At 34.9% G+C, this 27,617-nt stretch overlaps 1 protein-coding gene and 1 pseudogene across 1 annotated transcript in view; both read right to left on the bottom strand.

Annotated features, from left to right (window-relative positions):
* RTN4 (reticulon 4) overlaps positions 1-27,617 on the bottom strand; it is a 70,621-nt gene that overhangs the window by 41,854 nt on the left and 1,150 nt on the right. The window contains exons 2-5 of the mRNA XM_023532836.1: positions 24,900-24,976; positions 23,494-23,556; positions 8,457-8,513; positions 5,387-7,798 (exon numbers count right to left, since the gene is read on the bottom strand). Coding sequence (XP_023388604.1) covers positions 5,387-7,798; positions 8,457-8,513; positions 23,494-23,556; positions 24,900-24,976 — 2,609 coding nt within the window. The remainder of the gene's footprint in view (positions 1-5,386; positions 7,799-8,456; positions 8,514-23,493; positions 23,557-24,899; positions 24,977-27,617) is intronic.
* On the bottom strand, positions 10,648-10,766 carry LOC111742336 (annotated as a pseudogene).

Raw genomic sequence — 27,617 nt, 5'->3', positions numbered from 1 at the left:
AACAAATCTTTTAATAAAACTTTTGTGTTTTCATTAAAATGCACAGAGTATGAGGAAATTTTTAAGGTAATTTCATAAAGTTTGTAACAGCATGATTCAAGCATTTGACTCAGTACAGTGTGTCAAAATTAAAAATCCTTTTATAAAGTCATTTTTTATTAAATTGATTAGGGTGACATTGCATAAAATTATATAGATTTTGAGTGTACAATTCAATAATGTCAAGTATATTGCACTGTGTGCTCATCACTCAAAGTTAAATTTCCTTCCGTCACCATACAATTGACCCCTTTTACCCTTATTTACCTCCCCACTCCTTCCCTCTGGTAATGACTAAACTGTAGTCTGTTATAAAGTCATTTTCAGTGTGAAGCAAATACCCACAACTCACTAAATTTCTCTACCCAACTGAATATATTCCATATGGTCAATTGTAAAGCATTCCACAGACCTCATTTTCTATCTATAACACTAGATGGCACCAACACCCATAGTACAGCTGACTGTCCTACCCAGGGTATGTAATCTGGCAAAAATGGTGTTCTCAATTTTCTGTGTTCCTATGCTCTCTAGGATTGTTGCTTGGTACTAGGGAACTAGATCGGAGCATGATGGAAGTAGGAAAACAACATAACCACCACCAAAAGCATGGGGATAAAATGATCTCTGATCAGAATTCAAAATCAATTTCGAACAGATCAGAACTAAATGTAAAAATAAAACTATAAATAAGTAAGAATTATAGATTTTCCTATGTGAAAATTTAAAATGTCCACTGAGATGTAAAATAAAATTTCCTTGGAAAACTGTGATAAGAGTTTACATCCTTTGTATATAAAGAACTCCCAAAATCAGAAAGAGATGAGCATCTAAATTTTAAAATGGGCAAAGGGTATGAACAGGCAATTCACAAAAGAAATACAAATAGCCAATATATATATGAAACATGTTTACCTTTACTAATAATAATCAAAGATCAAAACAGTAAGATACCACTTTAACCTATCAAATTAATAAAAGTATTTTGTTTGTTTGTTTTAATGTATTGTATTGTTTGTTTTAATGTATTGGTGGTGTTAGGAGCCAGGATTCTCACTAAAGAAGGAACAAACATGAAATGAGGCAAAAAAGAATATTCTGGGATATGGAAACGGAGGATGTGAACTTGTGGTTTCCTAAGAATGTGTGTGTGCTTGTTTATTTGTATGTATTTATAAAAGCATTTCCTAGCCTTGTCCCCTGAAAGGGCTAAAACGGAAAGACTCCATAGTAGCAAGGAGCACAATTAGATCCAACTCTTGATCTCTAATACCATTCCCCACTAAAGGAATCAGGGATCTTTGAAGAAATGGCTGATCCCAGGGCTGGAAGCAGAACAGGCTTAAGAGGAGCCTATCTGGTTATGCTAGGTACTAAGAAGTACTTCCTTCTCCACCCCAAAGAGGGGGAGCTGCATGTCCTTGAGACAATGTGAAGAGGGGGCTTCCAAATCTGGGACAATTTACAAACAAAATAAATAAGTGCAGTAATGAATTATAAACCATTGGTAGGAAAACAGAAATCCAGTGATCCATACTGATAATTAATTAATTCATGGAAAGAGGGGCTCTCGCTAACAGCAGAATGCCAAAGGTTGATTGATAAATGTAGAAGGAGTGTTGGAATAGAAAAATCATCATTTTGCCACCATAATGGTAAGGAATGAATCAAGCAAGAATGATCAATGGATACTAAATCTTGGGACGAAATTTTGATGGGGAGCAGGATATTTGCATGGTCTTGAAGTGTCACCCCTCAGACTGCTTATTAGTTGTCAGTGCGGAAGAAAGACAGTAATTATACAATAAGAAAATCAGGGACCACCTTGACCAGATGGTCAAAATTAACCTCATCAGTGAGGGACTGATGGATAGTGGGGACCTTCAGATATAATACCATGAGAGGGACACTACACATCTTCATTTTGGCCATGAATCCATAACCTCAATCTAACTGTAAGAAACATTAGACGAACGCAAAATGAGGAATGTTCTATTAAAAAAGAAGAGGGGGAAAAGGGCCTGTGTTTTTCAAAAATGTTTATGTCGTAAGATAAAGACAGAAATTGTTCTAAACTAAAGGAGCCAAAAGCAACATGATCACTAAATGCAAAACTTGGCCCCAGACTGGATCTTGTAGTAGAGAACACGAAAAAGGACGTTATTAGGTCAAGTAACACAACTGGAATATGAATGGTAGGTTAGAAAAAAGTACTGTATTGATGTAGATTTATGAAGTTAATAGGGGGACTAAGGTTATGTAAGAGAATACCCCTTTTGAAATATTTAGAAATAAAACAGAATATATATAACTTATTCTCTAATGGTTCAGGAAAAATAAGGATGCATTTATGTATTCAAATCTAGTTATTCTTTAGAAAAGAGAGATTATAAATGATAAAGTGAATGGAGAAAATGCTAAAAGGTAAATTAAGATGAAGAGTACAAGATATTCTGTGTATTTTTATTTTGTAATTTTAATTTTGGGAAGACTGATTTTATAAGAAAGATGAGCAAGTTATTACGATGCAGAATTCAATCCCTTATTGATATTTTTTCATGACATATTTCATCCAAAAATATCAGTATATATTTTGATATGTAACATCCTCTGAAAGTTGTATGAGGGCAAGACTTTGTAATACCCTCTCAGGGTATTGTACCTGGAGGTACTCACTTCTTTTTATCCTTGGTCTTCGCCCGCACTATCATCACCATGCTGCTCTGGGCTTCTCAGATGCTTCTTTTTACTGTTTTCTCCTAAACTATTTTACTGGGCTATTTGAAATCTCCATCCCACTGTGAACCATCTCTCCTAATCTTCAACTTTACTGAACACTCCTGTCACCACTGACCTTCACTAAAACATGTCTCTTCCTTGGAGACACTGCTTTCCCTGCGGAACTCTCTCAATAGAGCCTGTACTACACTGTACTACAGACCTGAGGGAGGGAGGGGGAGGTCAGTAACATTCTCGCTCACCAATGCTTCCAGACTACTATTTCACAGGCCTTGGGCAGAAGTCTTAGCTATTCGACTACGTCATTCTCTCTTTCTGTGCTGCTTCCACTTACCATTCTGCTAGTTGCCTTGTAGCCCTTTACCAAAGTCTCTTGTCCCTAGCTCCTAATCTTCCTCTCTACTCCAAGTCCTGCCATCATCCTGAGTGATTTCGGTGTCATATAAGAGCAATCCAACATGTTGGCCTCATGGTTTACTTAACTTCACGTCTAGCAACCACTCGACTTTTGCCCCTTGCTTCATGGCCAAAGCCTGACCATTATACTCAACCTGGAATTCTAAATTCAACATCTAACACACACACACACTCCAACTCTGACTACAACCTCCCATCATTCTGGTGTTCGTATTTATTCCTACTACTTGTGGTTCTTAGACTTAATATGGACCTCAAGTTCTTTGATAGTCTATTCTATCAACTGCATCTCCTCCCCTCTTTACATTCTTCAACTTAAAGTCTATCACTTCAAACTACTCTCTCGCTATTATCCTCAACTTCTTTCATCAGGCCCATCTAGCAAAACACAATCTTCTGTCTTCTCTGAACCCAAACCCAGGGTGTTGGACACAATTAAAGAAAAGTCACCTTACCACTCAGACTACCCTTCAACCTTGACTGGGCTCTTAATGCAATGCTTTTGTCTCTCTACTCAGAAGGCATTTCAGACCTCTGCCACCCAAGCATGTTCCAGTTTGTTCTCAACAAATGACCTAACATACTGCTTTAAAGAACATAAACCATTAAACAATCCATCAACTTCCAGCCTTAAAACCCTAAATGTATCAATACCCATACTTATCCTTTTGTTCACTACAATCAAAGTTCTTCAAAAACTTTCCTCTTCTACAAGCTAATTATTCCACTGAGTTCTGGATCTCATCCCATCCCCTCCTGACTCTCTATAAGCACCTTTCATTAGACTTTCGCTTCCATCTTTTAAAAAAAAAGCACTCTTCCTCAACCCCATACTCTCCCTTGTACTTGTTAACACTCTCCACATTCTCAAACTTCTTAAAAATTGTCAACACTCAGTATCTATTTGCTCAAGTCCATTCATTCCTCACCCTTAGCCCTGCCCACTCACACCACCTGCCACTGTCAGGCCAACATCCCCTCTCCTTTTCTGACAAATTCTCAATCCTTATCTTAACGAGCTAGTATGTGATAATGTTGACCAATCCTTCTACCTTAAAATCTCCTTCTCTTGGTTCTCCCTAGTTGGTATCTGCAGCTTTAATTACTATCGCTAAGCCCATGGGAAATATACACACATAGCCAAGGTCTCTCTCAGGAGCTTCCTATGGGTAACGCCCAACCCTTCTTGGTGTCCTCTAAATACCTTAACGCCAACATGTTCAACACTTACTTATCTTCTTAAAAGTCACTTTATTCTCACATGTTCCCTAATTCAGGTCTTCCTACTGCCATCCATATATGTGCATGTTTGAGACATCTTTAACTCTTCTCCTTATCCTTCGTGTCCATATCCAATCAAACACTATTCTTGTATCACTACGTATCCTGTATCCTTGTATCCTGTATCACTACGCTTGTGCCACTGCCTTGACAATCTCCTTTCTTAGGTTATAGCAACAATCTCTAAACTGGTCTCTCTGCCACTAGTGCTGCATAAGCATATTCAGTAAAATACACATAATCGCTATATATTTTTATAAAAAACAGCTAAATTAGAATGTCAAATAAAAAACACTTTTTATTGCAAATCACTTTACACAAATCAGGTAATGGGAAATGCAATCAAAAGAAAAATATGAGAATAAGTAATTTCAGAAGAATTCATAATAGCATACCTCAACTTACACTTTTCAACAAAATTTCTAATACTCAATATTTGTAACTTTATACCTATTACTGGATAATACTGCATTATATTGAAATATCAGAAACATTACAAAAATGTTCTTTCATTAAAAATTTTAAATGAATTCATTTCTGGGAAAACAAAGTAAATGCATCCAAAAATATTATTTTTTAATACCTCTTGCTGTTCGTGCTATCAGGAAACACCGAAGCAAAAGAAAAGAAATAGACACTGAAGCCAATTCTATTAAAAAAAAAAATGTTTCTGGTTCCCTGGTGTAATATAAAATCACCAACAATTAATTGTGTGGAAAACTTAAAAGCAAGGGTGAATGATGAGTGCAAGAGGGGTAGAAAAAGCACTAAAACCTTTAAGTGAGACAGTAGAAAAGAATTTTTATCAATGTGATATACTAGACACTATAAATTTAACATACTACACAAAATGTAGTGGAATGTTCCAAAAGGTAGCAAGAAAGCACAAAACAATGTATGGACTGATTACCTGAAGTTTTACTCAGCTCTGCTGAAAATATAGCAGACGGTGATCTGTTCTCTTTTTCTGTACCAGAAGGAAGTTTTTTCTCAGCTTCTTTAACAAGAACTTTGGGTTTAACTATACTACCTATCTCTGTTTGAGCAGCCAGAGCAGAAGCATCTGCAGGCAGTAAGGGCATCTTTGAAATATCAGATCTATCTTTAGAGATTTCATCTGGGACATGGGCTTTATCTTCACCTTTATGTTGCACATTCTTGAAAATAAGGTCTTGGGGTAATTCAGAGCAAGGCAATGAGCCGGCTCCATCCTGGACATTAGCAATTTCCCTTTTGTGGGATACTTCTAGGTCAGTGTATTCCCTGGTATATTTAGAAGAATCAGTTTTGGAACTGACAAATGTAGGGAACTCATCTATAATCTCAATTGGAGATGAATCTGAAAATGTTTCACTATCTCTTATCTTTGCTTCCTTAGCAATAAATAAGCCATCACTTGAATAAATTGCAGTATTGAGCTCCTCCATCTGCAAAGGCATTTTCTCCCTTGGGGTCAATGCTGAAACTTCACCAGGTGATAAGGTATCTTTTGTGGTGTCTGAACTGGGCTGAAGAGATTCCAAATATGGCTTCCCCGCCTTAGGTGGTGGTGAAGCACCGAGTTTTTCCTTATTTTCATGTTCTGTCATTAACTCAGATGAAGTTTCAACAAAATTCTCTTTCACAAATATCATAGCTTTATCTTGTTTTTGTGGAACTTCAGGTATTGAATCATCACTAAATAAGTCAACTGGTTCAGAATCAGGTGAGGAATCTTCAACAAGCTCAGAATGATCAGGCGCTGGCTGTGCAACTTTTGCTATTTCTGAATAATCAGAGAAATCTGGAGTTGGTTCAGTAGAGAGCTTTGTTTCTTTAATTAAATCACATGCAATAGATATATAAGGAGCTTCTGTTTCTTGAACAGCTACATTAATACTCTCAGGCTCTTTAATTTCTTCCTTTGTTCCTGATACTTTTTTTAGTGATACATTCATGGCCTCTTCATATGGTGGTGGATTTTCAGGCTCAAGTTTCATGCTTTCATAATTAACTGAAAGGGGAGCTTCTAATGGTGATGAACTGGGCTGCACTGCAGAAGCACCAGCACTAGGAACTACAGAATTTAATGGTGCTTCCATAACAATGTCAGGCAAAACTGGCGAAGGAGTAGCTTCAGATTCTTCAAATGATGGGCAAAGCTGTGCTACAGGGTAGAGTGACTCCTGCACAGCTTCTGATGTTTGAACCAAGTCCATTTTTGTTTCAAAAGCAATCTTTGTCCCTATAGTTTCATTCAATTCACTTCCACATGCTTCCTGTACTAAATCTGGGGTTAGACCTTCAGGCATGTTTGCCACTACTTCCTCAGTCATCTTTGATAAATTATCGGTTTTGACATAACCTGTCTCAGAATCTTGTGTTGCTACAAGGAAAGGGTTCGAAGATGTAATGCTAGTATTCTTCTCTGTTACAATCTGGGCCTTTTTTTCTTCTATTTTTTTTTCATCTGTCTTATTTTCTGAAGTATGATCTTCCAACAAAGGAAAAACATTTGTTGAAATGCCTTCAGTTGCTTTTGGGTTAAAGGGAGTACATGTGATATATGCTCCTGAACCAACTTTTATAGCTTCTGGTGTACTGGGAAAAGAAATATCATCATTACTGCTTTCACTATCTCTTTCATGATTTGTTTGCTCAGTGCTATCTGCAAAACATTTCTTATCCACTTTACTTTCCAACTTGCTCTCTGTACTACCTGCAGTAGCCAGCACATCACTACCTTGCTTATAAATATCTTTTACTTCCCATACTCGTTCAAATGGTTTGAAGTCTGCATATTCTTCCCTCATAGGCGCTCCCGCTATGAGTCCCTTTTCCTTAAAACTGTCCTTTGTTTCTTCTGGAGACATGACTGTGTTCTCTTCTTTAATCAACTGAGTAAGGGTTACAGGTGACTCTTGTTGATTACGAAGGATGTTATGGCTAACTAAATCCTCCTCTTCATCTTTATTCTTCACAATTATTTCTTCCCTAAGGTCTGCGACTGTTACGGCAGATTCTGCTTTTGGAGAGACAATGAATGATGATCCCATTTCTGAATATTCCAATTCTGAAACCTCAGTTAAATCTCTGTCTACAAATGGATTTTTTGCCTGCTCTGAAAACTCTTTAGAAGCTTCATCTGAAGTTTCTTGAAGTGTTCCTTTGGTGGGTAATACTGCTGGTAAATTACCAAGGTATTCATGTTCTTTAAAAGAAGCAGCTGAGAGGGGAGATAGAGAAGGAAGAGAAGCAGCAGTTTCAAGCAGGACAGATGGGAAATCCTCTTGACCAGTGGAAACAGTGTTACCTGGCTGCTCCTTCAAGTCCATAATTTTTTCTGTGATCGTGGACAGAAAGGAAAGTTAGAGAAAGCCAGTGTTCTCAGAGTTAATGCAAGTTTTATGACAGATTCAAAGGTGTTAGTAAAGACTTAATGTTAACTAAAACTAAATGTCAACAACATTTAATTAATGAATAACAAGTAGACTTGAATCATTACTAAAAAATTAAAGCTATTGTTCAATAAAACCTGTATATGGCTACAGAAGCAATTATATGCTATGCAAAGACATAAATCAGGTCTGAGAAAAATCTCAAGTATAATCACTGAAAAAGCTACTTTCTAGTTTAAAGGAAGAAAATTTGAAGAGAGTTTGACAGTATAGAAGAGAAAGGGCATCGAACAACTAGTGCCACAGAGTGACATTTATTCACATGAAAGCCTTTCAGCTCTAAGTAAATTTTATTTGGAGAAATGGAATAGTCAATATGTAAATGTAAATCAGGGGTCCAAGAATTCCTTACCTGTTTCCAATTATTAATCAGGTTCTGGCCATTTCTCTCTTGGACATAGCATATAAAATGCAATTTCACTTTTTTAGTAAACAAACATTCTTGGAACCCTGTTAATTTTTAGTAAATTCAAACTACTCTGTATAGAGTTAACAAAACTAAAGAGAGTATACAGAAGATAAAGGCTAGCAGAAAGAACTTGCCTGCAGAGGAGTGTATCACAGGCTCAGATGCAGCAGGAAGAGCAAAAAGTGTCTCATCTGAAAAACAAATAGAATATAACCTCAGCAGAAATAAAGACAGAGTTGGGAGGAGACGAAAGATAAAAGGAGCAAGCAAGCGTTCAGTTTGTAATGAGTTAACACAAAACTTTATCTACAAAGAAAAGGCCAAGATGGAAAGGAAAAAGTAGTACCATTAGTAGTACCATTAATTCAATTAAATTAACATATATATATTATAAAGTTGATTAAATGATATCCATAGAACCTACATTTTTCAAGAAGCAACAACATATTCTATATTACAAGAAATGTCATGAACCAAAGATACTATTCTTCTCTTTTAACATACCACATCCAAAGCTTTTACTCAATTTCAGATCAGTTATCTTATCCTAATAAAGCCAAAACCTTTAAAGATGTATATGAACAAAATAACTACACCTGCTTAATCTTTTTTTATTGGGATATCTTTAGTATCAGTTTGTTCTCTGAACGAATACTTTCAGAGAATCGTGAAGTTTCTTATTCCAGGTTGCCAATCTTTAAAGAAAAATATTCGAAGTCATTGCACACTATTATTTGAAGACATTAGCTCTACACAGCATTGTCCAAAGAAACTACTAATTATCATTAGGAAGATCATTATTATCATCAGTCTTATTTTGTTTAAAATTAACATTGAGGTCTACTTGTTATTCTAAGTCCTTTACATGCAAGAACTCATCTTACTCCTTATAACCCTATTGCTGTTAATGTCCCCCATTCAACAGATTTTTTAAAAAATAAACTGACACAAGTAACTCACTTAATATACAACTAGTGAGACTCAGACAATTCAACTCCAGAGCTCATTTTCCTAACCACTATATGCAATACGTTACGGACTGGATGTTTGTGTCCCCCCAAATCCATATGTTGAAGCCCTAACCTCTACTGTGATAAGTATCTGGAAATGGGGCCTTTGGGAGGTAATCAGGGTTACACAATGTTACATGGTAGGGCATGGTAGGATAAGATTAGTGCCCTTATTAAGAAGAGACACCAGAGAACTTGCTCGTGCTGTGAGACAACACCCTCCCTACTCTCACTCCTCCCTTTCTGTGCAGGCGCACACACATCGTGGGAGCACAGTGGGATGGCAGCCACACGGAAGCCACGAGAAGAGGCCTCAGAATGAAACCTACCTAGCAGCACCCTGATCTTAGACTTCTCAGCCTCCAGACTGTGAAGAATAAATCTGTTGTTTAAACCACCAGTCCTTGGTATCTTAGCATGGCAGCCCAAGCCCACTAATACACTATATATTGTTCTGATCCTCTTGGCACATGTCATTTTACACCTCCAGTTGGAAGATCCTGAGCTAAAGATGTTCTGTAGTTTAGAGAAGGCCTCTAGTAAAACACAATTTGAAATAGCTTGAAGGATGACAGGAAGGTTATTCGTTTAGCGGAGAGAACCTAATAAATCTGGACACTTCTAGCTGGAAAGACAAGCTAGACAAGAATGAGCAACAGGAAAAAAAAAAAAAATCAAAGAGATGTGGCTATCATGGACATGGGACTTGTCTTCCAAGGGTATATTCCCTTTGGTGAATAGGGGAGTTAAATTCACGATGTCAGATAAGTTTTACGTAAATCCACACTGGAGATAATGTCATACTTAAAGAATTCTTAGATGAGGTGATGAGGGGATATCCATGATATTAAAAGGGTGTTCAATAACCTAGATCGACAGGTTGGACAGGATACCTGTCCAAATCAGGAAGACATCACGCCTTCTAAGAGTTTACAAAATGTACACGTGTTCACACTTTTATTTAAAGATGGCTTGCTATGTGATCTTAGTTAATTTACAGTGTCTCATGTGTAGAATGAGGGAACCTGAAAACTATTTTCAGTTAAAACAATTAACTATATAATCTTGTATAAAATTGCGATTTAGGGATTGTTAAAGAGCAAAACCAAATAATCACACAGCTGTTCCATCTAAATAAAAGACAGCAAATTTTTAAAACAGTTGTCTTTTCATCTAGACTATACGGGTAAAAACCACTAATTCAGAGGTCAGTCTACTTGAACTAGAAACATGTTACCATTAAATTCAAATGAAAAACAAACTACATCTAAAACTGCTCCAATAAAGTTTGTTGTTGTTGTTGTTGTTGTTTTTATGCCTACAGCACCTGGTCTTCTAGGTGGTCTCCCATCCGTGTACTAACCAGGCCTGACCCTGCTTAGCTTCCAAGATCAGAAGGGATCGGGTTTATTTCAGGGTAGCATGGCCATAGACAAGTATTTTTTAACTACATCCTTATTCATATCTAGTACAGAATCTCTCTTATAATAAAAACTATATTCCTGGCACCTAGCCAAGTGAAAAAGTTTTACAAATTAGTATTTCAAATATTCACTAAATTTCAAAAAGAGAAAAAAACTTCATTTTGAAAAATGAAATTCACTCTAAAATTAACCACAAAACAAGTACATTTCTAAAAGCATTGATTAGGAAAAATATCCAGAAGAGAGTTACTCAGACTTCCACTAAAGCAATGATGGATCATGATATCAAATCGCTTGGGTTCAAGTCCCAGATCCATCCATTACTTACCACTGTGCGACCTTCATTTCCACATCTGTAAAATAAGGATAATAATGGTATCTACCTCAAAACATTGTGAGGGAAGGGCATGAGAAAGAAAAAGAACCAATAATTTGCCCTAAATTACCGAGCCAGGAGGCCAGAGAGCCTGGCTTTAAACAGGTCTAACTCCTAAGTTCATGTGCTTTATCTTCCGAGGAAAGTGTTTATGCATAAATACAATAGGTGTAAATTCTTCTCTTTTTTTTTCTTTGTTTTATTTATTTTTTTACTCTAAATTCCCATGACTGTTTTGTAACTACTAATTTGTACTTCTTCATCCCTTCACCTTTTTCACCTAGCCCCCCAACCCTCCTCCCCTCTGACAGTCACCAGTTTGTTCTCTGTATATATCAGTTCTGCAAGTTTGTATCTCCTGAAACAAGATAAATTGTCATCCAAATACCCTGCAATTCATCTGAAATATCTGACTGATTAATTGCTTCTCTATAAATGACATTCACAGAGACATTAATGCTGGCCAGGCACATTTAATTCAGATATTCCTTTGATACTCAAAATCAGCCTGTCAAGTAGGTACTGCTGTTATCCTCATTTCACAAATGAGGAAACAGGCATAAAAAGGCTAAGTAACCTGTCCCAAGTCACAAAACTCAAAGTGATGGATCTGAGATTTGAATCCCAGCGGTTTACAAGTCCATACTCTTCCTTTAACCGCTGCAGTTAAATACTTCTATATCAAACAATCAAATTCTAAGGCTAAAACAACTGAAAATTATTTGTTTCTTGTTTTGAAAAAAAATTACTGATTTTAGATTAGTCTTCCTTTTTCTGTAAAAAAAAAAAAATCCTTTCACAAATAAACTATTTTAAAATCAGGGATACTATAGTAAGTAAAAAGCATAATATTTTGAATTACTATGTGTACACTTATATTATTGGGCTTAAAAAAAGGTAAACTCCTCCCTCTATGATCCACTCATAATGCCAAATTCTAATTAATGAACGCAATCAAAATGCTAATCATCAACCTCATTTGTGTTACTGTGGACAGTCAGAAAAATATAAAGAACTTAATTATAACCATACTAAGTAAAAATATAGTGGCATATTTAAAAAGAAATAAGGGAAAAAAAGCTTTCACTAAATAACAGGCAAAAGAAAAGCCAGAACTTTCCTATGAAGTCTCTCCACTCTGCTGCCATCGGATTAATATTTCTAAAAAGACAATTCTATATGTTATCTTGCTCAAAAACATTTAAAAGCTTCCAGTTAACCAATGAATTATATCTAAACCCTTAGATAAATATGGCCCTGCACCACATGGCCCCACCTTAACTGTCTAAACTTATCTCCACAAGTCCTCACAGGTCATCCATGCTAATCAAACATGATTCTTCATAACCAAATCCATGCTTCCCCTTCCTGTGTATCTGAATGTTGACATCCAGTAACGCTCGAATTCGCCATACTTGGCCTTACTTTCTTTGTAGAACATACCCATCCTTATCTTTTTCTGTTAATCTTCTACATGTCCAGTTACCTAAACTCAGACTTAACTTACTCAAAGTCAAAAACTAGTTAATGACAAAGCTAAAATTTATAATATAAACCTTTTTCATTATTATCAGATATATTTCCTTATCACCCTCTGTAAAATGAACAGAATCACTAAACTACTTATAATGACAGTATGGAAGATGAACACCATTCACAAAACAACTTTTTCCATATGATCTATTCCTCGTGTGGCCCTAAGGCTAGCATTCATTTCCTTACCTAAACCTAAACCTAGAATGTAAATTTAGACCAACTGCCACAGGGCTACATATTTTGAATGCTATTTACTTCCATCACATAAGGATCAGTTTCAAAATTAAAGTTCACTAAAGAGATTTCTTTTTTTTTACGTAAATCACTTTTAAAAAGTAAAAATGGCTTTTTAAAAAAATTATTTAAATTAGTTTCAAGTATACAGTATATTGTTTAGATATCTATATAGTTCATAAAACAATCCCCCCCCATTTGTTCCTTCCTTCCCTGGCCCTCCACCTAGCTATCATATTAATGCTAATTGCATTCTCTCTGCTGGGCGTGACCAACTACCAACTACTAATTTGTACTTCTTTAACCCTTCACCCCATTTTTCCAGCCCCCCAACCTCCCTCCCCTCTGTTTGTCACCAAATTGTCCACTATATTTGTGAATCTGTTTTTGATTAGTTTGTTCTTTTTGTTCTTTAGATTCCGCATATAAGTGAAATCATGTGGTATAAAAGTGGTATGGCACTTCTTAATTTATTACTAGTCATTTAAAAAAATATACGTTATCATGAGCTCACCAATGTCTACATCCTCTTATAACTGAGTATTTTCCTTGACATGTTCATTTCAAAAAAACCTATTTATCAACCAAACATGTAATTGGTTAGTAAAATCAATAGTATAATTTATAAAACAAGGGAAATAAACAGCACTTTAAAACCATAAAGAACTGCTTCTAGCTATGAGAGTAATTATATCAGACTAACCCTTCTAACAGAACTATAAAACTAGGCAAAATATATGAAGCAACTGTCTTGAGACACTGGACAACAGGCACTACAGGAAGGAGAGTGATGCCTGAGAAGAGGGAAGCACAACAGATAAGTGGCCTGGCTTTCTGCCTGAAGGCACTTTCTGGTCTACGATACAGGGAAGAAGCAGCCAAGAATAGAACCCAAGAACGCTGTGCTCTTGCTGAGCTGAGGCAGCGCCTGAGTTACCTGGTATTTGTGGGGCAGGGTAATATACAAAGGAGCGCTACGTAGGAAAGGGCAGGGGTTCCCTTTAAATATTTGGCCTTTCCCTTCAAATACACAGCACAGAAGTCTACAATAGAGTTGTGAGCTGAATGGATATTCTGGAGGTCAGACTGTGCTAGAAGACCTGACCTAAAATTTTGACCAGAGTAGAGAGATCTCACTGAACACTCCAAGCATAAATGTGAAACCCCAGAAAAGGAACACATTAAGAGTGGGACTACTCTAACCCTAAAGTAAGGGATTCTCTAGACCAAGAGTCAACAAAACATGGCTCGTGGGCCAAACCTGGATTGAAAGATAGCCATGTCACTCATGTATGTATTGTCTATGACTACTTTTGCATTAATATGGGTAAAGAGTATTTAAGACAGAAACTGTTTAACCCACAAGCCTAAAATATTTACTACTTGACACTTAAAAAGTCAGCAGTTCCCTGTTCTAGACTCACCCTAACATTAAAATCAAGACTTGAAAAAATCAAGATGATTTGCCAGCAAATTAACTGCCTGACAGAACAAAACTAACACCACACCCATGACAACCAGTATAAAATAAAAAAATTACTGGACGTGAACAGAAGCAAGAAAATATAAGCATAAATAAGAAAAAGTCAAACACAGAAATGATGTAGATTTTGGATTAGCAAACATTAAAATATAAATTTAAATAGCTATTAAAACATTCCTAAGTATATACAGTAAAAGGTAGACATAATGAGTGAACAGAGAATCTTGGTAGAGAAATATAGACTAAAAAAAGAACCAAATGAGATTCTATAACTGAAATCACATTAAGTGAAAGAAAAATTCACTGAGGGGGCTTAAGAGCAGATTGGACACTGCAGATCAATAAGATTAAAGAAAGCAACAGAAAGAAACTGCCCAAACTGAAATACAATAGAGGAAAAAAAGGTCTGGGGGAAAAAAGAATGAACAGTGCCTCAGGGACCTGTGAGATAATCAAGCATTGAAAGTGTATGTAATTGGAATCCCCCCAAAAAGGCTACAGTGACTGATGAAGGGAAAAAGAGACAGAGAGAGAAGGAAAAAAAAAAAAAGAATTAAAGATAATGGACTAAAACTTGAGAATTGTAATGGAAAATACCAACTCAAAGATCCAAGAAATTCAAAGCAGGATAAATACAAACCACAAAGAAATCCAGTGTAGAGATCAAATTGTTGAAAACTAAAGATAGAGAAAATCTTAAAACAGGAAAATGGCAAGAGAACAATTTAAGAATGACCCGCCTTCTCATTGGAAACAATGTAATCCAAAAAACAGACAGCTTTTAAAATGATGAAAAAACTGACATCCTAGAATTATATAGTCATTCATCATAATTCACTGATTCTCTCTATTTGGAAAAATTTGTTTACTCCCTAAATCGGCAATACCCAAAAAAAATACAGCAGCAGACATGCACAGAAGCAGCAAAACATTACAGTCACCCAACGCACGTTTCCAGGTGAGGTCAAATAAGAAAACCCTTGTTGTTTCAGCTCTCACTCAGACTGTAAACAAGCACTGTTTTTCAAGGCTATTTAGTACCACGTTTTTTCACATTTTTGTGCTTTCTGTTGGTGATTTTGATGTTTAAACTGGCCCCTAAGCATAGTGCTGAAGTGCTGTCTAGTGTTCTTAGCCACAAGAAGGCTGAGATACACCTTACAGAGAAAATAAATGTGTCAGATGAACTTCATTGAGGCATGAGTTACAGCACTGTTGGCCATGAGTTCAATGTTAATGAATCAACAATACCTAGTAAATAATGTGTCTTTAAATAGAAACACACATAAAACAAAGTTATGTACAGATCAATTTTTAAAAATGCTATGACTAAAGGTTCACAGGAACTTAACCCTGTATTTCCCCTCGGGGCAATAATTCAGTATTTGCTAATTCAGTGTTTTCTGTGACTTTATAAAACTTAACTACTGTGCATATCAACATTGAGTGTATTCATCAAAAATATTCTTGAAAAATAAAGATAATAAAGATATTAGATTAACAAAATATGAAAACAAAAGCTGAAAGAAATGATCACCAAGAGACCTGCACTACAAGAAATGTTAAAAAAAAGTTCTTCAGACTTTAGGAAAATGACACCAGATAAAAACCTGGTTCTTCACAAAAGAACAAAGAATGGCAAAATGGTAAATATATGAGTAGACACAAAATATTCTCATTTCTTAATTTCCTTAGAGAATAACTGATTTTTGAAGCTCAAAAAAATGACAATATGCAATATTTATAGAGACAATTTATAGAAGCAAAATATAAGACAATAAAAGCACAAAGGATGAAAGGGATACATAGAAGCATAAAAGAACAAACAGCAAGAACAAAGAGAAAACAGACAAATGAATTATATTAATAACAACAATGAATGTAAATGGCCCCAGTTAAAAGGCCGAGGTTTTCAGACTTGATAAAAACCCTATTACATGCTATTTACAGGACACACACTTTAAATATAAAAACAGGTTAAAGGATATGTCAAAGGATAGGTTAAAGGATAAGTCATCCAAGCACTTAGCCTACAAAATCTAGAGTGGCTATATTAATGTCTAGCAGAGTAGATTCAAAGACAAAGGAGAATTACTTTGAGATTATTAGAGATAAAGAGGGGGATCTGATAATGATAAATAAGTAAATAACACTAAATAGATATAACAACTCTAAAGGTGTATGGGAAAGGTAAACAGGAAATATATGAAGCAAAAACTAATGGAAGACAGACAAATCTACAAATTTTATTTAAAATTTTTAAGAGCTCTCAGTTAATTGATAGACTACAGACACAGATTAGTAAAGATATAGATATTTAGACAACACTAGCAATGCACTAAACTGAGTTTTATAGAGCACTACAAACGACAACAGAATATACATTCTTATCAAGTTCACATGGAACATTCACCAAGAGAAACCATTTCCAGGTCTATAATACAAGTCTCGATAAACTTAAAAAGACAAATCAGTGTTATGTTCTTTGGTCACATGAATTCCATCGAAATCAGTAAGATAAAAATATCTGGAAAATCCCCAAATGTTTCTAAAGTAAACTACAAAATTCTAAATAACCCATGGATCGAAGAATATATTAGAGGGGAAATTGAAGAATATTTTAAATAAAATAATGAAAATTTGTGGGATACACCTAAAGCAGGCTGAGAGAGACATGTATAGCTCTAAATGCTTTTAGAAGGGTTACATTCAAAGAGCTTCCACTTTATGAAACTAGAAGAGCAAGTTAAATCCAAATAAATAAAAGAAAATAATAAAAGCAGAGTAGAAACCGATGTTACAGAAAACAAGCAAACAATAGAGAAAAATTCCTTGAAGAGATCAACAGAATAGATAATCCCTAAAATGATCAAGAAAGAGATGAAAATGAGTATTGTAAATAAAAGAAGGACTATCATTACAAATCCTAAAAACTAAGGAAATAATATGAACAAGTTTATGCCAATAAATAAGACAACTTAGATGAACGGACAAATTCCTTGATGTATATTCATCAAGATAAAATAGAATTCCTTGAAAGACATACATTTTCAAAACTGACAGAGCAGAAATAGAAAGTCTGAAAAGCCCTGTATTTCTTAAAGGAAGTATACTTGTAATTTAAAACCATCTCCACAAAGAAAATCCCAAGCCCAGATGGCCTCACTAGTAAATCCTATAAAATCTAAAGATGCTTATACAAACTCAACATATAAAAAGCAAACATTTCCCAAAATATTTTATAAACTTATGCATTAATACCAAAAACAAGGACATTACAAGAAAATAAATTTACAGAAAAATATCCCTTACACCCAAAAAGCTTTAACAAAATATTAGCAAATTGAATCTAGCAATTTCATAAAAAGTATACTCATTACCAAAAGGGGTTTAATTGCAGGAATACAAGACTGGTTCAACATTTAAAATTAAACAATGAAGTTTACCACATTAACAGCCTAAAAAAGAATAGTCACATGATTGTCTCAAGAGATGCCAAAGGCCTCTAAATAAAATTCAACACCTATTTCACAAAAATTCTCAGCAAACTAGAAAAAGAAGGAAACATCCTCTACCTCAGGGTCAGGACATCTAGCAAAATTATGCAGCTAACATCATACTTAATAGTGAAAGACTAAACAAACCCTCAAGGCATAGAAAAAAAGCAAGGAATTTTTACACCTTTTACGGTACTTGCCTTCTTAGAACATTTATAGCATAAAGATGAGAGGGAAAAGTAAAACAATCTTAACCTGCAGACAACAGGACTGTTAGAAAATCCTAACGGTTAAAAAAATCTACTAAACCCTACTAGAGTTAATAAATTAATTTAGGAAGGATTATAGGACGGATATAAAAACAGTATACAAAAAAAAAAATCACTGTATTTCCATAAACTAGCAACTAATAGAAAATAAACATTTTTAACTATTATCATTTACAATAGCAACAAAAAACAAAATACACAGAAATAAATTTAAGAACAGAAATACAAAAGCTCTACATTGAAAACTACAAAACACTACTGAGAGAAATTAGAGAAGACCTAAGTATTATATATATATCTCATGTTCAAGGACTGGAAGACTTTTTTTGTCAGGAAAGGGTTCTCTTAGTTCCTTGTGTTTCTGCGTTGCACGTCTTACGAGCAGAGGAATGGAGTACTGACTGCCTTTCTTCCTATCTTTTCAAAGATGTTTATATAGCAAACAGCCTTGGAGACAGACAGTGTCTTCCTCTTGCGCAAGAGGCAGGCATGCTTATTGTGAAGTATAAGATTCAGTTTCTCTAAGCCCAAGGTTGCTCTCCTGTGATATAACCCACAGCAAGTTCAAGTGTCACTTGGCCTTTTCCATGATGCTCTATGAAAAATGGGACTCAGGGAACCTATACAAGAAAATGCTGATACTCTGGCCATTATCATTGCTCTGAGTAATAAAGTCTCTTACCTCTGACCCAGGCATCTGTATCTTACTAGCATCCAAGAAACTATGGCAGACTAACTAAACCCTAAGATGTCAATTCTCCCCACACTGATCTCTAGAATCAATATAATACCAATCATATTCCCTGCAGGCATTCTATAGAGATGAACAGGTTGATTCTAAAATGTACAGAAATACAAAGGACCTAAAAAGGGCAATTTTGAAAAAAACAAACAAACAAACAAAAAAACAAAAATTTGTAGTCACCCTACTTGATTTTAGACTTAAAGTTGCAGTAATCAAAGCAGTCTGATAAGGACAAACAGACCGACAGAGCAATATATATACAGATGTCCCCAACTCATGATGGTTCCGCGTAGGATTTTTTGACTTTATGATGGTGAAAAAGCAATACACATTCAGCAGAAACCATACTTTGAATTCTAAACTTTGTACTTCTCTTGGTGATGCTGGGCAGCGGCAATGCACATTGGGGAGCTACAGCTCTCAGTCCAGCATGCCATCAGGAGGGCAAACAACCGATACTCTACAGTGCATTCACTGTGTCAGGTGATTCTGCCCAAATGTAGGCTAATGTGAGTGTTCTGAGCACATGTAAGGTCGGCTAAGCTGAGCTACGGTGTTTGGTACACACACATTTTTTGATGATATTTTCAATTTGCCGTGGGTTTATGGGACAGAACCCCACTGTAAGTTGAGGAGCATCTGTATACATAAAGACACTTATGTGGTCAACCGATTTCGACAAAGGCACCAAAGCAATCCAATAGAGAAAGAAATTCCTTCCCAAAAAATTCTGCTGAGACAACTGAATATCTATATGGTAGATGTGGAACCACTTTGGAAAACGGCTTGGCAACTTTTTATAAAGATAAATATATACCTATCCCATGACTCAGCAATTCTACTCTTACTTATTCCACTATCTTTACCCAAGAAAAATGAAAACATATGCTCACAAAAAGGACTACACAAGAATATTCATAGAATTCTATTGTTTGTTAATATCCACAAACTATAAATAATCCAAATGTCCATCAACAAGTGAATGAATAATTAAACTGTGGTTTAGTCTTATCATGGAATACCACTCAACGGTAAAAAGGAACAAATTACTGATACCTCATCATCATCAATAAACCTCAAAAACATAGTGAATGCAAATAACTGGACACAAGAGTACATACTGTATGATCTCATTCATATGTTCTATAACAGGCAAAAAATCTATGGTGAAAAAAATATGAACAGTAGTTGCTTGGGATTGTGGGCCTGGGGAAAGGACAGAACAAGAACTGAATTGAATTGACTGCTAAAGGCCCAAGGGTTCTTTCCGAAATGAAGAAAATGTTCTATTTAACGGGGGTGTGGGTTAAGTGAGTAGATACATTTGTCAAAACATAAAATAGCTAAAACTTAAGATCTATGTATTTTATTGTATGTAAGTTAAATCTTAATAAAAACATTAAAATTTTTAAATTTTAAAAAGTGTATGTGCATTCTTCAAAAATTTCAGAGAGCGTGCACAAACAAGAGAGAACTCATAGATAAAGAGACTTCTAAAACAACCCAATCCATTGTAATATGTGGACTCTATCTGTATTGATTTTTTTTTAACTGTTAAAAAAAAAAAAAGATGAGTTATGACATTCACTAACTAAATAACAGAAATTGTAAACATTGGCTAGATATTTGATGATTTTAATTATTGTTAAATATGTTGGGAAAATATTTGATTAAGAGTATTGTGGTTATGTTTTGCAAAAGAGTACTTAACAGTTTGCAAAATACATAATAAAATACTTATGAGGGTGTAGGACTGGCAAAGGGTTGATGTTTGTTGGGGCTCAGTGATGGCTAAATGAGGTTTCATTCACTATTCTGTCTTTCTTTATATTCGAAATTTTCCATAATGAAAAGTAAAAAATTTTTAAAATCCCTCCAAAACAGAGATAAGGCAATGTAAACATACTAATATTCTATTATACTGAAGCAATTTTAACCACAGTTTTACCCATAACTCTTTCAGCAGACCATTAAAATATGTTTGATTCTATCAGTGTTAATAAGCTTAACTTTAGCTCTTGCAAGATGTTTTTCATTAACATAGTTTTAGTAAGGGGGACAACAGAAAGCTTGGTGGAACTGAGTGGGTAAATGAGAAAGTTGTTAGGTGGTAGTTTTTCCTGTCCTTGTTCAAAAGTGATATCTTACAAACATAATCCTTAAAGAAGATCTGTGTATAGTATAGATGGATCTGTAAGCTATAATGAAATACCTACCTGATCTTCTATATTCTAATTTTCATAATTCACTTTACATAAGCAAAAGCATCTAAAGTTTTTGAGTTTTATATAAAAATTAATTTTTATACAAAATTAAAATATCAGAACTTGGTACAATAATAAAACTTTCTATAATTTAATGATATTGATTAATTGAGACTGAGAAGTTCTAAAGGCTATATATGAAAGAGATTTATATGATAGGTTTAGCATATCTGATAACCTCCTTAGAACAAAGAAAAACAAAATTTTTAAACAGTAAATTCCTTTGTTTTCTGAGATCAAAGACGCCAGTAGCTCTAAAAACTCTTTTTAATGATTTAGTTCAGCTTTACCCATGGCTGTCAGAACATCGAGATAAATAAATTTAATAATGGCACCTTCCAATGAGTAAGTTTCCAGGTCAATCTGTAAAGTTGGGGAGAAAAAACGTGCAGACAAGATTTGGAACCCAAGTAAGGTCTTTTCTCTTTTCACAAAAGCTGCTGACAGGTAGTAAATATACGACTGTTCTTAAAGAACCACCACAAAACTCCTCTAATTTTAAGACAGCAGAAAATACTTTACAACTAGGGGCGTATGTTTTGCCTTTAATCTGCTACATGTACCTCTTGTAAGTGCAATTCCTATTTATCTTTTTTGTCCCCATACTCAGTCCTAAGCCTGGTACTTTAAAAAAAAAAAAAAAAAGTATAACTTTTTAATATTGAATTTCCAAGGGACTACCAATATCACCGGACAACTGCCAAATCTGTTTGAACAACTAAACTCGTCTCTGGTAATAATTCCATTAATGAGAACAAGCCATTAAAGAAGTAATGTTTTTTTAAAAACTAGAGGGACATCTAAGTAAAGCATTCAGAGACTTCTTAAAAGTTAATCTAATTATTAGGACTATAAAGAATGTTATTTCCCTTCTTAAAACAAAATTTTTTTTGGAAATGAAAAAGCAAGAAGACATCTTTCTTCAACAGCCTATCTATAGTCAATTGAAAAGAGGAGGCCAAATATCTATATAGCCCAGTATTTCAAGTGTTTCATACTAAGCAGGTAGGATACTTAATATTTGTTTTAAAGCCTACATTTCACATAATTATGAGCTAAATTTTTTTAAAATGCATATTAAAAACCATGTGTTGGTAGAAAAATATAGATATCAATACTAAAAATATAGCAATTCTTTCCTAATTTAATCCATAAATGTAATGTAACCCACTATAATTCCAACAAAGGGAGAAGGGACTAGATAAAGATCAGACAGAAAATCACACAGGCATAGATAGCCAGGAAAAAATAATTCTGGAAAAGCCCCATCAACTAGTATTTTATTTTAAAAAGTTTGGTACTTATGCATGAACAAATAAATGGAACAGAAAATATTTCACCCACACTACACGTGACAAAAGTGGCACTTCAAAATAGTAAAAAAAAAAAAAAAAAAAAAAAAAACACATGTTGGGACAAAGGGGAAATCATGTTGAAAAATAAAATTATATCATTACTTCGCTTTCTAGAAAAAAATAAACTTTAGAAGAATGAAATAATTAAATGTTGAAATGAAATCATAAAAATATCAGGAGAAAACATGGGAGAAATTTTTACAATCTTAAAGAAGGACTTTCTAAGAATTCCACAAAACGCAATGACTTTAATGACTAAGTCATAAAAGAAAATGATAAATCTGACTACATAAAATTTCTGCACAAAAAAATATACCAAAGGTCAAAATACAAACAACAAATCAGGGAAAACATTTTCAAGACATGACAAAGAGCTAATTTCCTTACAATAGGGTGAGCACTGCTACATCTATAACAGCAACAACAAAAGAATAAGCAAAAGCTGTGATCAGAAAAAAATTTACTGGCACTTAATCCTATTAAAAAATATTCAGAAATGTAAATTTAAAAACAATCTGCTAAATCATTTATTAGTTTACCAATGTACTGTACTGATAAAAACAAAAGGAATAAGGTACTTTAACACATTAATGGTGGGAATATACACTGGAACAACTCTTTGCAGTACAATCTGGCATTATCTATCGACATTTAAAACGCACTTACCCTTTGAACCAGTAATTCTACTTGTGTGAATTTATCTTACAATGCATATAACAGCATGTATACCTAAAGAAGTGTATACAAGTTTCCAGCAAAATTATAACAGAAAAAAAGCTGAGAAACAACCTAATTAATCAATAAAAGACTGATTAAATAAAATATGGTACACCCATATACCTCGTATAGGTAAATAAATACAGGCTTTAATTCATAAGACTTGAAATTTTCATTGAGAAAATATTGTAGTAATTCTAAAACCACACAGAATGTGGAGATCAGTATTCATCTATAATTTCATATTCATTCAACAAATACCTGAGTGCCTACACCACATCTCTGTGCTCAGGAATGGAGATGTAATGTCACATAGTCCTTTTCCTCAAAGAAAAAAATATAGTCCCTTTCCTCAAGGAGTATACAGTCTGGTAGAGACTAAAGATGAGTAAGCATTCTATTACCATATATGTGGCATGGTATACGCGATGAGGTAAGAATACAATGTTATGGGAACACATGAGGAAAGCAACTTAAAAAACCAATAATCACCATGCCAACCAAGAAACAAAAACCCAGCAGCTTAAATGTGAAATTATCTACACCTCCTTCAGAGGTGAAAAGAAAGATGAGGCCATCAGTCTGAGAAGACTTCAACATCAGTAAAGCTGGGTCTCACCATTTTGTAGGCCTACATCCTCCAATAGCCAGCCACAAAGGTCACATTCACCCATTTAAACACCACTGATGACTATGGTTCTGCCCAAACAGTTTCCATCCCTGGTGCTGTCGCCCCCAGGGAGACCTTCTAGGGACTATATTTAAAAACAGAAACAAAAAGTCTCAAAAAATATACTATAAGAATAGTGTATCTGCAACATTTACTTCTACTTAATCGGAAGTTCCAAAGAAGAATCAAAAAATATCCCTTTGGTTGGTACTTTTATCTTGGGCTAGCAAAGTACCTTTAAAATGTGCCATTCAAATTGGGGCCTTGCGTCAGTGTTTCAAATAAATTGCTTTTAGGTATATTATGAAATAACTACAGATAAAACAGAGCAAATTATCGGACAATAAATAATATGCTCCTTTTTAAAAATGTTTTATAAAATATAGTAAATCTTCCAAGTTTACAGGGATGTAGTGGTAAAATAGCATATTTTCTAAATACTATTCCACATAATTCTATATTTATCAAAAATTCAATATATATTCATTACTTAATTTTAAAAAGGATTTCAGGGAGCTTGCTAGTTACTAAAAAGCACTATAAATTTAACAAGAACCAATCTGAAACATAATTCACTTTATCTATAAGGAACATATCACTTGTTCCCATCTTTTAAACCTAGTCAGAAAATTAGAAATGTCTTTACAAAAAAATTATTCAGAATCTCTAAATTCATCAGTTCTATTCCTTATGATTTGCTAAATAAAAATGAAAGGAAGGCAATGGATAGGGCATGGCATTGCTTTCTTTAGCAGCATCTACTTCCTGTAAGTGTCCTATCACTTAGGATTTAAACTACATATCACTCGAAATTTAACATTTCTAATACGTGCTCCTATACTAATATAAATGATTATATAATAAATGATTTTATAAACGACTAATAGTTTTTAATCTCCAAGCCACAACCTATACTTAAGAGCAATATAAAACTCTATACGAATTTCCATTGCAATGAGCAACTCTGGACAGTCTCTGAAATTGATTTAGTAAGTACCAACATTCTTTTCTTTGCATTTATATCCATGACCTCCAAGTCCTATCAATTCTTCTTTCTTAAAATCTCTTAATGACCTAACTATAAAAATACGGATTCACAGCCAATCAAAGAAATCAGGCTTCCCTTCTATTCCATTTTCACTGAATGGACTAGTAATGAACCAGTTCAGGCTCTACTCACCTGTCTCAGAATTACTGCAAAAGCTTTCTAAATAGTTCAGGTTTTTCTCGCCAATCTATCTTGAATATTGTCACCAACTCATTTTTCTAACACTGCTTTCATGATGCCATGGTTTCCCAATGCCTAACACAATAATTCAGAAAAGTGATGAAAAATAATAAAATGACTACATTTTAGAAAACAACAAAAAAATTTTGGTTTCCTAACATAAATTATTAAAAGCAAGAGCAACTGTAGATAGCAAATCATGGGTAAAAAAAGTAGGATAATAAAACCCTAACTCCTTGTCATTCACTACCCTTCAGACTGCAGATCTACCACACATTTCAATCTCAATAAACACTGGTTTAGAACAAAACCTGAGACCAGCTCAATGTCATCCTTAATGATAATGTTTGCATTTCTCTCAACTCAATTTCTATCCAGAGTTTCCCTTGTATATCCTCAAAGTGTAGGGTAACCAACCAACCAACCAACCATACACAATTGTCAAGCATCTACCAAATTCAGTAACATAAACCCTTTCCGGTCAGGCTGGTCTATACTTCTTAACCATGCTCTGTACATTTCTCACCTTCTTTGTCTTGAACGCCAGTCTCTCAGTTCCTCTAAATCTTCAAAATTATACTTCTGCTTTAAAATCATCATTATTTAAGGAGCATATTTCTTACATAAATATATATTTTTAAAACCAAACTTGTTTGCATGGCCCATCAGAAATCCCAAGTGATCTAGGTGTAGCCCATCTCTCCACCCTCACATGGCTCTCCTAGTTTTTTTCAGTAGTCTTCCTTAACTAGATTCTCAAACACACAAAGCTCATCCCTGACTCCAGGCTTTTAATTCCTAAGTTATTGGAAATTTTTGATTGCAGCCTCAGGAAGGCCTTTCTCAGTGCTGCCCTACCAACGGAGAATCCCACAAATCCCAATCATTTTCCATGCCATCAACCTGTTTATTTTCCTCATAATATCTGCCACTATTCTGAGTTCCTTATTTATGTACTTATCTTTACTCCCCCCAAAAGAAGCACACGTGTCTTGCTTATTGCTATACCCACATAGCTCAAAAGCGTCTGCCTCTTTGTAGATAATCAATAATCAGTTGAATGAACAAACTCTTTTAAGAAATCTAGAGTCACTGAAATGGTTTAACTATCCATGACCATAATCACAATGCTCAATCAACACAGAATTGGAATTCCTGGGAAGGCAATATTCTCTTACTTTGTCTTCCAAACTAGTAATTCAAAGAGAATGTTGTCACCTCCTCGATCTCTAATGTTCAGAGAACATAATTCCTTTCTGATCCCATGAATACAAGATGACAAATTAGTATGCTTTTGTTAATCATTAAATTTCTCTTCTGCAAATTTCTTATTACTTTATATTTTTCCACCTCACCTTAGTTTCTCTCAACTGTTTTTTGGATTCAGAAAAAGGAAAGACTGAGTTTTTCCTCATCTTCTAATATCTTCAGTGTAGTGATGAGCGTTTTGAGTAGTGTTGGGGAATGTCAATATCAAAATGTTATTCAGAAACATTACAATTGGCTTATTTTCCCATTGTAGATCAGGAGTGAATAGAAGAAAAAAAATTGTGATCTCAGATTAATTTTTCTTTTTCTAGAAAATGAACCATTTCTAAAATTCTACAATGCTACAAAGATTTCTCAGCAGGCAGTGAGACTACCTAATTCTTGATCTTTTATACATAAAGATCCTACTGATATGCTAGTGGATCACTTTCTACCCCAAAAGTAAAAAGCTACTTGTTAATAAGTTAATTTGTCTAATAAGATGAACTCTTAATCTCTAACGAACTTGATTTTTTCTTCTAAAACAATTCTCAAGATGAAATAGGTAATAAAACAATGTTCCTAAAAATTAAAACCATACAATCAAGTACTCATGTGAATGAAAAAACCTGAAAATTACTTACAGACTATGCAGATCTGTCTGTCGACCTACAACATAACTTCTAATACATACTGTTTCTAACCAATATATGAAAACCTGTCTCAAAACATTTCATTAAGTCCTACAAGTTCAATTGGCCTATTCCTGCAACGAATCCACAGGTTTCCCTTCTTAAGAATATCAACCATTTTGCTTTTTTTCTCTCTCTCTCTCCCGTTACTCAATTACAGTGCATTAAAAGGCTAAACCTGTCCACAGCAATTCCTTTCACTCTGCAGGTGAGACGACGGCAGAACTGCGCCCCCTCGGCACCCAACGCCCAGATCCCATTTCCCCGGCTCGGCTTAGCTCGTGGGGAGTCGCCACATCAACCCGGGTAAACTGGGCGGTGGCAGGACTTCACCAGAACTCTTTCCTTCCCAGTTCTCCACGCGCCACACCACTGGAGGCGCTCTCCCCTCACTGCAGTTGGGTCAACGTGGATGTTTTCCAACCGGCCAGCTCCCCACCAAGGCAAGAGGGGAGGACCCGGAGCTGAAGCGCCTGGGGGCCTCGCAGGCCAGGGAGGGGGTAGGGTGAGAAGGGAGGCCGGAGATGAATGCAGGTAAACAGACCAG

Source organism: Pteropus vampyrus, unplaced genomic scaffold (assembly GCF_000151845.1).
Source record: "Pteropus vampyrus isolate Shadow unplaced genomic scaffold, Pvam_2.0 Scaffold91, whole genome shotgun sequence".
NCBI classification, from domain to species: domain Eukaryota; kingdom Metazoa; phylum Chordata; class Mammalia; order Chiroptera; family Pteropodidae; genus Pteropus; species Pteropus vampyrus.
The sequence above is the reverse complement of the archived record's forward strand: the minus strand, read 5'-3'. Positions and strand labels throughout refer to the sequence as shown.